Genomic DNA, 18,243 nt, shown 5'->3' with positions numbered 1-18,243 from the left:
AAAGCTAACTTTTTTCACTAAACAAAAATGAAAGTCGATTAAAAACATGACCCCTCTTATAAGTGGTTTTCCCCCTCTCTAATTAGAACTATTTTTCTCAGTTCACGTCCTTCATGCAACCTTCTGTTCGTCACGTAGCGTAACACGAGGGGTACGGGATACTAAATTTCTGCTGAAAATGTAAAACGATATGCAAATTTTAAGAAAGTTTCCGCATATTTTTTATTTACGTTACTTTTTTGTTGATCCAAATTTTTTCTCCCTGAATTTTTCCAACACACTGGCTCACTCTACTAACTGCCACTCTCAACACTTTATCGGTGTTTGGTATGTGTTGGCCTTGGGAGTTTTGTTAGTTCTCTGGTTTTCCACTGGTGTGCTGTCAGTAACTGCGCAAGTTTATTGGTAGCTGCACAGAGTTGTTACTACTGGCCGAATATCAATGCATAATGAGATCTGGCTTGGAGTAGTTATGCTTGATGTTGCTCTAGTTTAATCACTTTAAACTTCCTTTGGGGTAGAAGTTATTTATTTGTAACTTGGATGAGTTTCGTGCTTGATTATGTCAGAAAGATTTCGTCAGGATATGCCTCCAGAAGGAGGTTATGCGTCTATTAATTATCAACGTATACCAACTAAGCGACTGAATGGTAATTTAGGGTTAATGATAATTTCCGAATTATCCTGAGAGTGAAAGAGAGAGAGACAAATTAGTGTGAATTAGGTAATAATACAAAATGCATTGATATTACAGATGTATTGTGAATTGTTCTAAACATGAAAAATTGCTGGCTACAACTCGTGAAAGTAGTAGTTACTGTATTACGATAGGCAAGCCCCCGGAAACTCGGGTTTTTCCGTCCAGCAAGCAGAAAATCGACCACAGAACACACGCAATTTACAGACAGTAAAGACGGAGCAATATAGCCTTAGATGCTCATACGCCCAAAGTCCAACAACAACGATATGCAAGACCAGTTTCAGCCACGTGCCTTGGACTGGACTTGAGTCTTCAAGGAAGTAACCAACTTAGTTCGGAACTTCGAGTTATGTTCCGACTCTTGATTTGTGTTTACAGTAACTTTTATATATTTTTTCGTGTGTAATATATTACCCTGGATGTGTTAAGCCCATACTCACCAGATGTGAGTCCCTGGGGTTAATATATAAATAACACAATTGGGGGGGGGGAGAGAAAGAGTATTGCAGAAGGAAACGTTCCTAAAAAAAGTTAGAACAAGCCAAAAATTATGTAATTACAAATTACAGTTTAGAATCCAATTGAAGATAATTTAATGGCGCCCCCAGAATGGCACCATTTTCCGAATTATGTGAAATATCATGTAAAAATGAAATGAAAGCTAACTACAATATTGGACCAAATGAAATCATTAACAAAATGAAAGATTGACTATATATATATATATATCTTTTTTTATTTTCCTTCTTAGTTGACTATATCGAGAAGTTTGCCCTATTAATTCTGTAATGTATGTTGTCTATCTAATTCAGATTGAAAATTTACTTTCTCATAGACTACAATGCCTGGGGAAACATTGCTCTCTTGAACAAGTTACACAATTAAGTTGCTGTGGTTAATTCTGGGAAGAAGGGTACTTCCCGAAGAGGTACCCTTCAAGTATCAGAGGAAGTAAAAATGTTCTTGTTTATACTCAGACACGACCACCAGGTCAGTGGAGTTTACAATAAATCAATACAAATGTTAATCGTATTTAGCAGTCATGGGCTTTAATCCCAGTCCACTCAAAGAGCTTGGCAACGTGTATCAGCTAATTAACCATGGAACACTTGTGTGGTGGTACTTAACACCCCAAGAATAATAGTTGAGAAATTAATATTTATTGCTTTATTTTTATTAAGAATTGACTTATGATAGCAGCTAGCTGCTTAAAACTATATTAGCTTTTGTACTTGGCTGTAGTTTTCCTTTAATAATTTTGATGTTGATATTGCAGATAGCATAGGGTAGCAAACACAGAGTGTGACTGTTATTGTCATAAAAATTTAAGGTACTCAGAGCAAGAAATATGAGTAAACTGTGCTGTAAATAATTCTTCCCTCCAATGCATTTATCAGAGTATTCTACATTGTAATTTTAATGGTATTAATTACAAGTGAAGAAAAAAAAAACTAATATTTTGCTTGCTAAGGACACACTTCACTGCTCCGGTTCAAAATGGTTTATTAAACTGGATTGTAGATTTAAAAAAAATATAACTTTACATTTTAGTAATACCACACATTCTGAGCCCTCTCTGTTGGTCTTCCTTGGTGGTTAAGAAAAGTTTTATTTAAATTCCAATAACCTTCTCTTTAATTCTTAAAGAGAAGGTTATTGGAATATTGTTGTTTGAAGATTATTATATTATTATTATTAGCCATATGGTGCAAAGAAGCCTGAGGCTTATGCTGCACCAGCCAAAAAAAAAATTCTGAATTACCCCGAGAGAGAGAGAGAGAGAGAGAGAGAGAGAATCACCAAGAAAGAGAAGAGTGATGATATCCAGTTCAGGACCCTGGGTGTGCCAAGCCCATCAGATGTGAGCCCCTGGGGTTAGATAATAAAGCACTCAAAAGTATGTTGGTATGTTTATTTCCAAATTTGAAATAAGTGCATAATGGGGGTCAAATGTTTTGTGATATTTTCTTACTACTTTAGTGACAGTTGAGTTTGCAATATAATCATCACAAAAGATCACTTCAGTCATAAGTACAAGTTCCTGTGACTAAAGTAATGATGGAGTGACCGAAATAACAAGTCCAACAAGAGAAGGGGTTCTCCATCGCAAACTGATCAATCTCAAGAATATCCTAGCTTATTTGTTGTAGAACTTGAGATTGCTACATGTTGCTGCTGTGAAGTAGCAACATGTAGCATATTTTTTAGACCATAAGAAGCCTTTTTTTTTATTTTCCTAGAAAATGTTGGAAATGAAGGATGGTTGAATTTTATTTTGACATGGAAATTACAATGTCTGATCAGCATAAATAGGTTTTGTGTACAAGTTTTAAAAACATGTACAGGCAGCACATATTTACATTATAAAATAATGTTAGGAGTAAAGTAAATTTGATGAGTTTGAAGTATTTGTTAAGTCATCTATGCTGATAGTATAAAAGAAGTATAGTGTCACTAATATGCAGGAAGGATGCTAACACTTTATATGCAATAACATATTTTTTCTCATTTATTACCAGTTGTAACACTATTTTTTTTTACACAATTATTAGCATATATGCATAAGTGTCTATTGTCTTCATGTCCATCTGTCCAACCATCCATCAACATGTAACAACTTGACTCAGTGGATGAATTTTCATGAAATTTTATATTTGGCCTTTTAAAAATATTTGTTGAGCCATCTCAAGTTTCATTAAATTTGGATAAATAAGAATCTGGGTATCATTATTTATATTTTCCATAAAATTTGAATGTGAAATAGAAATTCATAGATTAAATGTAGTTTTATTGTAGTATTTTTTGCTTTAGACAGCTTTTGCATGCTTTGCTTATGCAATTCTTGTGAATTTGGTGGCACCTGTAAAAGAGATACAAAGGCTGCCGTAGCCTAGTGGTCAGGTGTGCGGGTGCATAAGTACACGTGCCTTGAGTGACGGGGTTTCAAGCCCGTGACTGCCTGAATACGGTGCTGTTTCTTGTATTCTGTCTATTTTGTGAACTCCTCTGACCGTTTGGTCGTTCTGGAGTATAAACAGAAAATTTATTTAATTTATATATAGAGAAAGAAGAAAGAAACTTAAAAAGGTATCCTGAAGGAGAGTTATAAATGAGTGGGTCAGAAGGATAGTGAACCAAGTCACTCTCACTATTGTATTGTAAGTATTGAAAAAAATCAACTTTTGCATATGAGCCAATAAAAAATTCATTGTTAGATAAATTTAAATGAATTATGCCAATATTTGTTTGAAAATAGTTAATATCTTCTGTCTTTCAATTTGAAATGTTTATCCTTAAAATTTGGGTTTAAACAAAAAAAAATCGACTTGGTTCACTTTAACTGGAATATTTTCCCACTTCTATAGAATACAAAGTCCTATTACTAACTAATTTTATTATTTAGGATTGAATGAATGAGTAATATCACTTTTTATTTTACCAAATAATATATTATTGAAATTAAAATCACAATTTTTTTTGCACAAAAAAAAGATAAAAGTGGGTACTTTTACTAGTGAAACGTATATTTATGCATAATTTGAAACTCATCTTCAGGCACTTCAGCAGATCCAGTGTTCCTTTCCGCTGGCAACTTTTTGTAGAAACTATGGTGACAAGGAGGAATATAAGGGATTAGCGAAATCATGTTTGCTTTCTTTGCATTTGTTACGGGCCATTGGTGTTTATATAGTTGATTTTGTTTAACTTGCACCAATAAAGACAGAGGTCTACCAATTTTCTCCTTCTGTATGTCAATTTCTTCGAATGGCATTAAATCACTTGATGAGTTTTGTAAAATATTGAGATGGGACATCCTGTTTTAAATTGCTGCCATTGAAAGTTAAGCCAGTTGACAGGCTCCTTGCTAATGTGTTTTTTTTTTTTTTTTTTTCTGTTGATTATGGCCTTTTCAAGAGGCTCTGATGACAAAAAATCATTGTGCTTAAGTTCAGCTACTTTGAATGGTGGGTCTTTTTTCTTTGAGTTTTTTATTATATTAATCGAGTTGTCAGGGCCATATATCAATGAATGTTTCTTAGTAAACTTTTCTGTAACTCTGAAATCTGCATAATTTGGTAGGTAGGAGTGACCAGAAACCATGACTACTGCATCAGTTGTATTGACAACTATAGAAGGGTTGCTGCACCAGTAAATTAAGTGCAATGTTTATATTGTGGATTTGTCCCCCAGCAAGCATCACAATAGAGAGTAATGTTGGTGCATTAGCTGGCATTATCTTTTAAATGTTTTGTAATGACAGTCAAGATTTCTTGTGACCCTCTTCCACCTTCTGTCTTATTCCACACAGACATTAGTGTCCAGATTTAATTGGGTGGATACCACAATTGGTATCCACCCAATTAAATCAAAGAAATTTGTACGATTACGTACAAATTTCTCTTGTAATAAACAACGGATGTGGTTTATTACAAGAGGAAGAGGCTGACAAGAAACCTTGTCAGCCTCTTCCAGTAACTAAAATTAGACGATATTTATTTTGATAATAACAGTTCGCTTCAAATGTTATGGAGAGGTAACTGCATGGTTATAAAGAAGGGGACTTGGATCACTTTCCTGCTGAATCTTGTGCAAGATTGACTTGCCCACTGTAACAATGAACACTATCAGATGTTCTTCAGTATTATAAGGCACCACTGCTCTCTATCGGCTGGCTAAAGAACTAAGGACTTTGTCCACATTTTCACTGATTAATTATTGGCTTGAAGGGACGGACTTAGTACACCTATAGCCTGACTTGAAGAAAAATTGGACTTGGTTCATTATACTTCTGACCCACTCAAATATTATACGGTTGTAATTAACCAAATGGCTAAATTTAAAGAACATAAAACTATGGAGTGTTCTATAAAGTTATAATCTTAGTAATTAATTGATAAGAAACCTATATTTATTTTTCACTAAAGTTTATTACAGAAAAAGAAAAAAAAAAGTTCAATTAATTTTCAGAAAAACATAGAATGCACCTGAAATATAATGAACTGTGTACATTATCTGACTTATAATTGAAGTATGCTGTCAGATGTTTAGACATTACTTAATAAAAGAAAAAAAAAAAAAGTTTAATCACATTTTAAATGTGTTTCACTAGTTCCTGGAAAGCTTTCAAGATTAATCATAGTTTCTTTGTGTCCTCCCAACCATAGAAATTTATTCATATAAATGAAAGGATATTTCACATATTACTTTAGAATGAAAAGTCAAATCAAGGCCAAAGTTTCAACCTCTGTTCCATTGGTCCTTGGGAAAATTTCAATTCCAGCTATAATTTCAGTCTTTGTTCCCTCCCATCAAAAAAAATCAACATAAACGGAAGTATGATTTTGCAATTATCTATAAGGAAAATGCAGATTGCTGCCAAATTTTCAACATTTTTTTTTGCCCACTGTGATGGTTCTAAGTTCAATTCCAGTCATAGCATTCCATCCCCAGTTTCCTCTATAGAAATATATTACAATAAATTTGGAAAAGGAGCTCTGATCCATTTAAAAATTTTAATATTTGCTTAGAATATTTTGGGAATCTTTGTAACGTATTTTCCATGTTGATGGGTTGACTTATTTTGTTATAAATCATGAATTATTATTTGCTAATGTGCCTGAAATGTAAATGCATTGTGTAAATTAACTAACTTATATTTGTTTACAATTTGCACAATTAAAAAAAATGAGAGTAGGAATGTTATAGACCAAATAACTGTATGAGTAGACATCAGATAATGTTTAATTAGCTATGCAAGGGCTTTTATAAAGATCTTTTTTGTACAAGAAATAACTCAAACTTTGCTAAAATTCTTCTGAATTGTTTTTGCAAGCTTATGTTAGCCATGGCCCAAGCAAGTAATGTGGATTAGGTTTGGATAGAAAACTTGTAATGCATAAGTTGCTGTTACCGTATAAGGCTTTTATTGCATAAGTTGCTGTTATCGTATAAGGCTTTTATTGTATAAGTTTCACTAACAAAAATGCGCTTTTTCCCAATAGGCTTTTAAACTTTTTCACCATTCTCATTCTGGACCTAAGTGCACAGAATCATTCATAAATCTGGGAATTAGTGGATAAGTCAGGTTTTTCAAGACCTCACAAGCAAGCAAATGCAGATAAAGGTTTCCCTCTTATTTCCCACATATCAGATGCACAATATAGCAGCCATATGTCTCTGCCATTACATTGGCAGACATACAGATGCACTTTCCTCCAATATCTTGATGAATTTCACAAACAATACTATCAATAAATAGTATAAATAGCTATCATAAATCATAAATAGCATTAATATAATTTTTCCTCAAGATAGATGTCCAGAATGTTTTTTATTATATTTCTTTAAAATTCATTTGAAAAATGGATTACTTAACTTATTAAAAAGGATATGACTAAACATTACCAAGACAAGATGTCTTGTTGTTGATATTTGAAAAGTGACTATTTTCCCTCTTGATAAATGGCTTGGATAAAAGTGACTGATCTGGAAATTTTACCTTTTTTTTTTTTTTGCTGCTTTTACATGTTTTCATGTTGGTCAATCTAGATTTCTTTTTTGCATGGTATGTTCTTTTCACAAATAACAATCTGTAGCTAAAATCTTATCTGTGATTGGTGGTCCATGATTCCATGGGTCAAGCACCAGATTTGATTTTTGGCATTTTGAATGATCGAACTGCCTATTCTGTAAATTTTTAGAGCAAACTTGAACTGTTACATTATACATTTTAAGAATGTACCCTCACCCAGTGTCATTGATGGCAGCAGAATTAAAGTATAACACTGTTAACATTTCCATATGCTAATTTATTGTAATAATGTGGTTTCAATGTTTGAAAAACTGATCAAATTAACAAAATATGCAGTGTTGCTAGTAATATTTGTGTTATATGCATTTAGTATTAGGAGTGGCAAATGATGCAAGAAAGCAAGCTTATAAAACATAAGCAAAAATAAAAAAATAAAATCCCACATTACCTGTCCATTCCCTTCAGTAGTTTGTCTAGTTCTTTCTTGAATATATTCAAACTACCCACGTAAAAAACAACAGATGGAAGTTTGTTCCAACAATCAACCACCTTCTGGCTGAAGCGCAATGGCCCCGGGTGCCAAGCGTTATAGTGATCAAGCGATTTAAGAGTGATCCATAGAGCATTTACTCAAAGCCACAGTTCTTCTTCAGTTTGAAAAGTTTTTTTATGTTGTCGCTCATCAATAACAAACTTAGTCATATGAATTGTAAGCGAGTTTAAGAAAGGAAAACCACCTTTCTTTCTTTTTCCTTTAGGCGAACACTAACTTTTATACCACTCGGTCACTCTAGCAGCACTGCTCCTGCCTCCCCATGGTGAGGCCAGTAACCTGGGAGAAATCCACTCTCCCTGGGCTGAAACGAGCAAAGAAGGATAACAATATGTTTCCACCTTTAGTTTCCACGACAATCAATCTCAAGAATAGAGACAAATCACACAGATAATGACTTTTCATAATTGAAGAGGTTGAAAACAACACCTAAAGAGGAGATACCAGTATTTCTCATCTTGCATTTTATCTGAGTAGATTATCACCCAAGTACAGAAATGCATTGAGTCTGCTGCTGGTTCACCTAAATCAGTAAGGCAACTTCAGTCAGGCGATCTTCTAATAGAGACTACTCAACCTCAATGTTCTGTGACGCTATTAAAGCTCACAGCCTTTGGCAGACACCCAATAAAAGTTACTCCCCATGCCACCTTAAACTCCTCTAGGGAGTAATAACAGATTGGGATTTATTACTTGTATCAGAGGAGGAAATTGTCCAAGAATTACACAATCAAAAAGTCATCCAAGCAAGGAGAATCATGACCTGAAAAGATGGTACTGTGGTTCCAACAAGGAGCATAATTCTTACTTTTAGAATTATGCTCCTTGATTCTTTCAGATTTTTTCAGCTTTGGTGTCTGCAAGGACATCATTCTGTTTTTCATAGAATTCCATGGAGGTCTGATGTTTTTGAAAGTAGAAGAAGACACGATGTAAAATGTGCAAGTCCACAGATAATATGACCTGCTCCAGCTATGACCTGCAGAGCATAATTCTAACTTACCAACATCTGTGAAAGCAGGCTACCTAGATAGGGCTGCTGCGACCCTACGTGCCCACCAGTAAATGAAATAAAATTTGCCGCCCCAAAATATTTGGATTAAAAAATAAAATTATTATTATTCATTTATTGAAAAGAAAAGAATTACAGAATAGCTCACATATAATATAATGAAACAACAAACAAATATAACAAAATCATTCTGAAAATAAATTTTAAATTCTAAATCACAGTAATCATACAATAATAAAAGGAAAATTATATAAATTTGTTTCCTTGCTTTAAAAGATTCAAATTTATTAATTATTTCATGTATGTTTATTTGTTCTAAAAGATCATTTGCTATTGAAATTATTGCAAAATTAGAGTCATTGTTGAGACATTTGCGATCATAAATAATTTTTGATTAATTTTAATTTTGAAAAACTGTGTTCACCCGAGGCAACTGAAACTGGTAAAGTTAGATAAATTCTTAATGCAACTACTCCATTTGGAAAAGTATCTATAAAATCATTTTTAAAATATATTATAACACTTCAAATGGAGTATATAAATTTATATTGAATATAAATTTGAAGTACTCTAAGTTCCTCAGATAATGCTAACCCATCAATATCAGGCTCATTACGATCAATGTCACTTAACTTAATATGTAAATCTTTGCAATGATTTAATAAATCGTCATCTGACCATTTTTTTTTTTTTTTAAATTCAGAAATATAAAACATTTTAAATATTTCTACGTTCTTTCATATTTGTAAACCTTTCAGTTAACGAGAAAAGTTGTGTCCATAATTTGAAAGGAAAAAAAATTAATTTTGAAAATTTGTTGTGGATACTGAATACCTTCATCTCTACTTTCATAATTGAAATGACGTTTTTTCAGTCTTTTCTTTTCGGTGCTTACTTCTGGAAATGAAGCTTGAATGCCAATGATAACAGCCATAATATTAGCCAAATCGTGATGACTGCTTCCTTTATTCTATTTTCTTTAAAATATTCCGTGATATTTTGTAGACATTCAACAGCTTCATATATCAGAATCTTTTTTTTTTTTTTTTTTGAGCATATTACTTATCGGATTAATTTTATTTAAAATATCATGCAAAATTATAATTGAACAAAGACACTTATAAGATGTTATTTTTAAGGCTACTGATTTAGCATAATTCCTTGTATCCATATTTTTATTTTCATCTTCAATGATTACAGCAAAATACTAGAAATCGCTAGTTTCTCTAGTAATTTCTAGTATTTTATATGTAATATTTTGTGAGATTATTTCAATTTAATTTTGTATTTGATCACCCAAATAATGCACAATATTTTTCAATTCAGATTTCTGAATACGGCAAATATGTTCTGCCATAAATTTTTTTTTTTTTTTTTTTTTACGAAAACCCCAAACATGATAGGTATTAGAACCTATAGTACTTGGTACCGCGCTTGGGTTGGAGGTTGAGAAGATGAAAGAAGATATTTGTTGACATTAGACCTTAACTTCTGTAGACTGAAATTTTCAGGAAAAACGTACGAAGGAAGGTTGTTCCAGAAAACAGCAGTTGAATGAATAAACGAGAGAGATGAAAAGTTGGTTCTGTGAGTTTGAAGTTGGACAGTAAATGGATGTTGGCTGGTGGCGGCATGTGTTCGGACTGTTTTGAAAGAGAGAGCGGAAAGTATAGAAGCCAATTCAGAAGAACAGTGCCCATGGAAGTATCTGTAGAAAAGGCATGCAGCAGAAACAGTGTCTATGACACAGCGAGTGGAGAGACTCTGTTAGAGAGGAGTCATTAATTAACCTGACTGCCCTTTTCTGAATGGAATCTAGAAGTCTGAGAGAGGTTTTGGGGGCACCGCCCCAGATGTGAGAACAATATTCCATGGTAGGGCGGATTTGCAATTTATAGAGAGTGAACAGCTGTTTAGAAGAAAAGTAACGCTGAGAGTGAAAGAGAAAACCAAGTTTTTTTAGATGCAGAGGAAGCAATATTTTTAATGTGCTTGTGCCAAGAGAGATTAGAAGTGTCACCAAAGATAAGCATAGGAGCAGAAGAATCCTTTTTGCGAGATATAAGAGAAGACTAAGTTTTAGAAGGATTGAAATCAACTAAGTTGTCTTTCTCCTACTGGAGATCGGCAGATATTCGAGAAGTTGAAGCTGATTGAGCAGAGCAAGGTTTTTCAAAACGGAAAGTGGAATGCAATGTTCTATCATCAGCAAAACTATGGATAGGATCTCCAGTCAATGGAAAGCCATTAATATACAAGAGGAAAAGTGCGGAAAAGAACTGAACCTTGGGGGACACCAGCATTAGTGGAAAAGTTAGAAGACAGAGAGCCATCTACCATCACCCTCAGTGAGCGATCAGAGAAAAAACTGGATAACTAATTACAAAAAACAGTTGGCAAACCATAAGATGGAAGCTTGTTTAGGAGACCTTTATGCCAAACATGATCGAAAGCCTTTGAGATGTCAAGAGCAACTGCTTGTGTTTCACCGAACTTTTCCATTGAATTTCTCCATAAATGGGTAACATAAGCCAGAATATCGCCAGTGGATTGACACTGACAGAATCCATACTGGCGATCATTGAACAGATGGAAGATTACTAGGTAGTTTAAGAGTTGGCAGTTAATTGATTTCTCCTCTACTTTAGAAAGAGTAGAAGTAATTGCAAGGGGATGATAATTGGATGGGAGGGATTTGTCACCCTTTTTTAGGAACTGGCTGGATATGAGCAAATTTCCAAGCAGAAGGAAAAACACCTTTGGAATAAGAAAGTGAAAAAAGGTGGCAAAAAACAGCAGTAAGTTCAGGAGCCCAGGTTTTGAGAACAAGTGGAGAAATACCATCAGGACCTGGAACTTTCTTAGCAACAAGATTTGTCAAAATCCTTCTGACATCCAATGTCCGAACATTGGCAATGTGCAACTTTTTTCCAACATTGCCCTGTACTTGTTAAGTAAGTCTGCAGTCTCTCAGATTCTAAACTGATTAGAAGAGTTGTTTGTGGAGTGTGTTGGGAATGGTGGGAGGTGTTTTATCAAGATCATTAATACAGGAGTTGGAAGAAAAATGGGATGCTAGCAGGTCAGCTTTATCCTTGGCTGGAGTGACAACAGAACCAATTAGTTTTGACAGAGGTGGGAGCAGAGATGGGCAAAGGGTGCGGCCAATAGCTTTGGCAAGAGACCAGAATGCTTGGCTTTCATTAGGGCAAGGAGCAAGTTTTCTACTCTTAGCCTGTTCAAAATCTAGTTTGGACTGATTAATAACTGCTTTACAATTGTTGCGAGCTTTGGTGTAGGTAGAAAATAAACCGAAGAATTGGAAACAAGCCAATTACGATATGCAGCGTTCTTCTTCTGAACAGCCTTAGCACATTTATTGGAAAAGCAAGGTTTAGATAAAGGATGAGATTTTAAAGTGGAGTGTGGAATAAAGGATTCCATTCCTACAAGAATAATTTCACTGACATGATCTGAGCAAACGTTGACATCAGAAGTTTTGAAACAGTAATCCGACCAAAGAAAAGAAATCTCGCAGATCATCCCATTTTGCATTCTTGTACTGCCAAACAACACAAGGTTGGGAATAGCTGTGAGATAAAGGCTCCATTGGAGAAGAGAATCACCAAGTTGTGATCTGAGGTGCCTAAAGGACCACCCACTTCGACTGTGTACTTAGAAGAGTTGTTTGTGAGAAAAAAATCAAGCATGTTGGCTGTATGGTTAGGATTGTCCGGTATTCTTGTAGGTAAATGAACAATCTGTGCAAGGTAAGAGTGTCATTAGTAATTGCAAATTACTAATGACACTCTTACCCGGGAGTCTAAAACACTGATAGAACTGATATTCAGGTGTCACTCAAGTCAAGTGGACCAAATTTTGGCGAAGTCCAGTCGGTCTGTGACAGCCAAATTCTCTCTTTGCTTCTTCACAATGGTGAGACATTAGTAACCCTGGGTATAACCCCCAGTGAAAGTCCTGAAATTTGGCACCTAGTATACTGGAGGTGACCTAGGTGCGAATCACATAAGCAGGGCCAAGGTGTGCAGCTCCTTAAATTTTTTATTTAAGTGTATCCCATTCGTGCAGAAGCATTTTCTCCTGTTTAACAAGCACAGGCTATGCTGAGAGACTTTACACCACCTCCCTTCCCCGAGCCATGCACAATCTCTCCGGGGCAGAATTGCAGACACTTTCAAATTTAACCCTAATTTGCAACTTTTTTCCAACATTGCACTGTACTTGTTAAGTAAGTCTGTAGTCTCTCAGATTCTAAACTGATTAGAAGATTAGTCTGCAGTCTCTCAGATGTGCCAAGCTGTGCTTGCTATCTGGGAGTCTAAAACAGTGATGGAACTGAAATTTGGGTGAAACTTGAGCCAAGTGGACCTAATTTCAGAAAAGTCTGATTGGTCTATAACAGCCAAATCCTCTGCTTGCACCTTCACGATGGTGGGATCTTAATGTCATTAGTGCCAACATGTACAACAATATCAGCTTTTGTGCCCTTAAAAGATATCTGCTCTTCAATTGTCATCAGCTTTTACCCTGGCAGATTACCCTAGTCCTATTCTACCTGTCAATATATTTCCTGTTTCTCTGACAACAACTCACTCCTGAGGGATCAGCTGAGAGCTTGATGGGCCCCCAATTTAAATCCTTCGAGGGCATCCGCCCAGTTTTTCAAGCTCTCATAAAAGCCCATAACAATGCTCAGTTGGTGCCTAAAGTCCTCACACTCCTTACATCAAATGCACACAAAAACATTTCCCCTTGGCAATACATCCCGTTCCAGATTCATCCCAAATATCAAACAAGTAGTACATTTCATAAGGTTGCTAACTTGAACACCCTCTGCTTTGCTACTCTGAGGGAAATTTTCATTCAAATATGAACGTCAGGCTTGTGGTATATGTATTTCGTATCTCTATAAGTTATGTATTACGCTGTACCATTATGTTTGTAAGTTTCTAAGTCCTTGAGCCTGTCGCAGACAGTCTCTCAGATATGCCAAGCTGTGCTTGGTATTTGGGAGTCTAAAACACTGATGGAACTGAAATTTGGGTGAAACTCAAGCCAAGTGGACCTAATTTCAGAAAAGTCTGATCGGTCTGTGACAGCCAAATCCTCTGCTTGCATCTTCACGATGGCGGCACTGTTAGTACACCTGGGTATAACCCCCTATGTGGAAGTCCTGAAATATGGCACCTCATATACTGGAGGTGACCACCCAGGTGTAATGTGAACCACTGTAAGCAGGGGCATGGTGTGCAGCCCCTCTGTATTACCTGGCAATACTAGTGGTGGTATTGCATCAACTGGTGAGGTACCACCACTTTGATTATTGGAGGCTTGAAGTTGTCAAACCCATGTTTAATCACCAAAGCAAAGGTCCAGCAACCCCTATCCTCCCATCTCTTCCAGCATGCAGTATGATTGATGTTTTTTATAGTTATGATGGACATAATAGCAAGATCCAATCTTCCTTACGTTTAGAGGGTACAGTTCTAAAGCTGTGTTTGGTCTGGTAGACTTTCTAGGTATCTGCTAGATAGTCCACCAGACTGAACCTATTGGTAACTCTAGGAGGTTTTGTGGATTGGTTAGTATATAATCTCATTGCCTCTACTTTGCCAGATAGTGACTGGAGAGAGTTTGGCATTAATCAAGGCTACGTTATTTCAAGGAGCTGGGTATTCTTGCCGTATGTACATCATATCCAAAATTTTATTACTTCATACAACATGTCCTCCTCACCTTTTCTTACCATTGAATATATCATGAATTGACACATCACGAACAGGTGTCCTTTATGAATTTTCTGTACCGTTGCAGAACTTGGGTCTACTTGGTAGCATCTTTTTAAACTGTGTTCAAAATTTATGCATAATAGTGGTGGCAGACTGCAGCTTGTTCAACCAAAGTACACCCTATGCATTCTCGGGGTTGGTAAATTCCACCATGATTACAGTTTTGTGATTATGCTGTAATGTATTGCTCACTTTTCTGTTCGAATAAAAACTTGAAGATATCCTCTATCACCTGTAAGTGGTTCTAGATTTCGTTCATAGCTTATTCACACAGCTATGAAAGAATGTTTTAGTTTTGTAAAGGAGGCTTGTGGATATCCTGTGTTTTGTACATGTGGAAAATCTTTATGTAGTCCTGTGGTAGTTTTTTTTTTTTTTTAATTCTGGAAATAGCATTTCTCAGTTTGGCAATTTTATTGTCTTGTTAGGGCATTAAGTGATTCACAATAGTGGAATCGTATTGGGTACTCAAATAACTTTGTAAACATTCCTTACCAGCAGTGGTTAGCATATTAATGACATATTGTGCTATCTGCTCTGTAAGTAATCAGTGAGCATTGCAAGTTTAATTATAGTATTCCTGTAAATAAAGGAATGTAAAGACCTTGCTCTTCACTTGCCTTCATTACTGTTGTCTAACGAAAATGCTCATACACATCAATTACCACCTGAAACTGGCCCATCGAGGGAGGCTGAGATACCAAAGGATACCTATTAAAGTGTCTGCATCCATACTATAGATTGACCATTTTGGATAGGCCTAACATGTAATTTCTAATACAGTAGGGTATCAGAAATCAAAACATCAATAATCCCAACGAGTCAGCATTTATTTTTTTATGCTAATGCCATAAAATAATTACAGTAAGCACTGGTTATTGTGATCACATTTTTGAATTGAATTTCGATTTTATCAAACGGCAATTCTAATAAGTGAAAATCGGAGGAATGTTACCAGGCTATGAAAATGAAGATATAAAGCACAAATTTACTCTTTTATTACCTTACCAATTAACAAAATTAAATGATAACTGAAAATCAGAAGAATGTTATCCACAGGTTAGCAAAATAAAAAATAAATTTCTGCATGTGTACATAGCTTAATTAATACAGTACCAACTAAACATAACACTTCGTAATCTGTTATTCAACACACTTTGTAATTGATATTTCTGTTCACTGACATTTATTTTTTGGGGAGTGTTTTAAAATCTAAAATAGTAAAAAAAGATAAGCATCAATCAATAACAAAGCACATGGCACGCAGAAATTGCGACTAACATGAAACGTGTGTGAGATAAGCAGTAAAAAGTTTATGAAGTTTAGATATAGAAATGAAGAGAAGATTCTGAACATTTATTTAGTTTTATTTTACCATACTGTAGTTATGGTTTCTTCTTCCTCGTCGTTTAAAAGGAAGCAGAAATTTTTAACAATTGAATCGAAGATTGAGATTTTAAACACTTTCAAAGGGAGAAAGAGGGTCTGCGTTAAAAAAAATTTACGAGGTTGGAAAGTCAACCATAACAGACATTAAAAACAACAAAGAAAAAATTTTAAAGTTCACATCAAAACTTGATTCATATGATGGTGCAAAAAAAAAGAAAAACTATGAGAACAGCTAATGACCCATCCCTCGAAGATGCTGTTTAGTTGTGTTCACACACAAAGTTTAGGAGAACCCATATCTGGAACTTTGTTGTGTGAAAAGCACCTGGATTTTAAAGCCAGTACAGGCTGGCTAAAAAACTTTAAATCATGGCACGGCATTAGAGAACTTCACATTGAAGGGGAAAATCACATTGTGATTTTGCTGCAGCAGGATTGTTTAAAAAAAAGTTTATCAATCTTATGGAAAGTGAAGGATATTCCAAAGATGACATATACATTGCTGATGAGACTGGAATAAACCAGAAGTCACTCCCTCGAAAATCTCTTGCATCTCACTGTGAAACAGCTGCTCCCGGATTTAAAGTGAGTAAAGAGCAAGTTACAGCTATGGTTTGCACTAATGCTAGTGAGATTCATGCTTTGCCATTGATGTTGATAGGAAAATTAAAGAAACCCCATTGTTTTAAAAATGTTTTCTGCTTCCTTGTGAGTTAAGGTGCAAAAAAATGCACGGATGAACTCAGAAGTGTTTACCGATTGGTTTATCAATGATATATTTTGAATGTCAAAAAGTATCGTGAACGAGAAGGCAAAATGGGCAAAAAAAAGTCCTGCTTATCCTAGATAATGCGCCATCACATCCTTCGGTGGAAACATTAAACAAATTAGATGACAGATTTGAGGTCATGTTTTTTTTTCCACCAAATGTTATTTCGCGTCTCCAACTGATGGAAGAGAGTCGTCAAAAAGTTTAAGAGAATCTACAAAAAACAAGTCTGTGTCATTTACTTTTAGCAGAAAACAACGAAGAAAGCATCGTACCTTTTTTGAAAAATTTCAGTCTCAAGGACAGCTTCTGCATGTTAGCTGATGCTTGGGAATCACTCACTGTGCAGAATTTTAAAAAATGCTTGGGAAAAACTGGCCTACTGGAGAAGAAACCATAGGAGATGAGCAGAATCGAACTAACTGAGATGAGGGACAAATACTGAATGAGATGATCAACTTGTTTTAGCTGATCCCTGGGTTTGAAGATTGTGATGATGCAAGGGTGTGGCTGAAAAATGATATTGATGCCACAGGGTTTCCAGTTTTAAATGAAAACAAATTGTGAATGTTAAAAGAAACTGGAGCTCCTGAAAATTGATATGGACCAAGACAGTGGTGTAGTTACCATGTAGGCAGGCAGGCAGGGCAATTGTCTCCGGGCCCTTTAGGGGCCTGGTGTCTTTGGCTGTCTCCTGTTTTTGCAATTTTCATTAATTCAGTAGGGGCCTGAACATGTTCTTTGCCTCAGGGCCCAAAAAAGGGTAGTTACGCTACTGGACGCAGACAATGATGTCAACACTGGGCCTATGCATGCTGAGGCATTTGCAGTGCTAGAAACTGCGAAGGCTTGGTACAAGCAACAAAGTGAATGCTGTCCAACTCAACTACTGTTGCTGAAAAGAGTGAGATATCTGGCAGCAAAGAAAATGGTACAGAAAAAAATAAGTAATTATTTTCATTAAAGGCCTATAAATATGTGTTATTGTGGCTGAAAGTTCCATTTGTTTTGTTACCTATGAATGAATAAAAATACGTTAGTATAACTTGGTGTTTTTATTTCTAAACTTACTAAACCTCTTTTTTTTTTTTTTTTTTTTTTTTTTGTCTCCAGCCTAGCATTTTTGATGAGTTCAAAAATCCAAACAAATCTTAAGTTTGAACAGGTGGTAGATGACTTTCATCAACCGGTGAAATACCACCACTTTGCTTATAGGCTTGAAGTGGTGAAACCCATGTTTAGTCTCTAGAGCAAAGTTTCCGGCATCCCCCCCCCCATACTTCTCCTTCAACCCATGCACGGTACTAAGTACTATAGGTCTTGATACCTTTCGTGTTTGGGGTTTTCACAAAAAAAAAAAAAAGTTAGGATTGTCGACACTCTACGGTACTTCTGGGCCTCCCTTTTAGAGAGGGGTCTGTTAAGGGTGGTTTCACTGTAAATTGAAATACGTGTTATATATACATATGTAAATTAAA

General features: G+C 35.4%; 1 protein-coding gene across 1 annotated transcript in view; it reads left to right on the top strand.

The window, feature by feature from the left end:
- Window positions 1-373: 373 nt before the first annotated feature.
- The window catches only part of ND-B16.6 (NADH dehydrogenase (ubiquinone) B16.6 subunit), a 70,680-nt gene continuing 52,810 nt past the window's right edge, over window positions 374-18,243 (top strand). Inside the window, exon 1 of the mRNA XM_090371728.1 lies at window positions 374-650. Within this exon, the coding sequence (XP_090227854.1) occupies window positions 563-650 (88 nt within the window). The 5' untranslated portion in view covers window positions 374-562. The remainder of the gene's footprint in view (window positions 651-18,243) is intronic.

The sequence above is a fragment of the Mastigoproctus giganteus genome, chromosome 4 (genome assembly GCF_048544385.1).
Source record: "Mastigoproctus giganteus isolate SK-2022 chromosome 4, ASM4854438v1, whole genome shotgun sequence".
Lineage (NCBI taxonomy): Eukaryota > Metazoa > Arthropoda > Arachnida > Uropygi > Thelyphonidae > Mastigoproctus > Mastigoproctus giganteus.
Note: the sequence above shows the minus strand (reverse complement) of the source record. Positions and strands in the feature narration are given on the sequence as shown.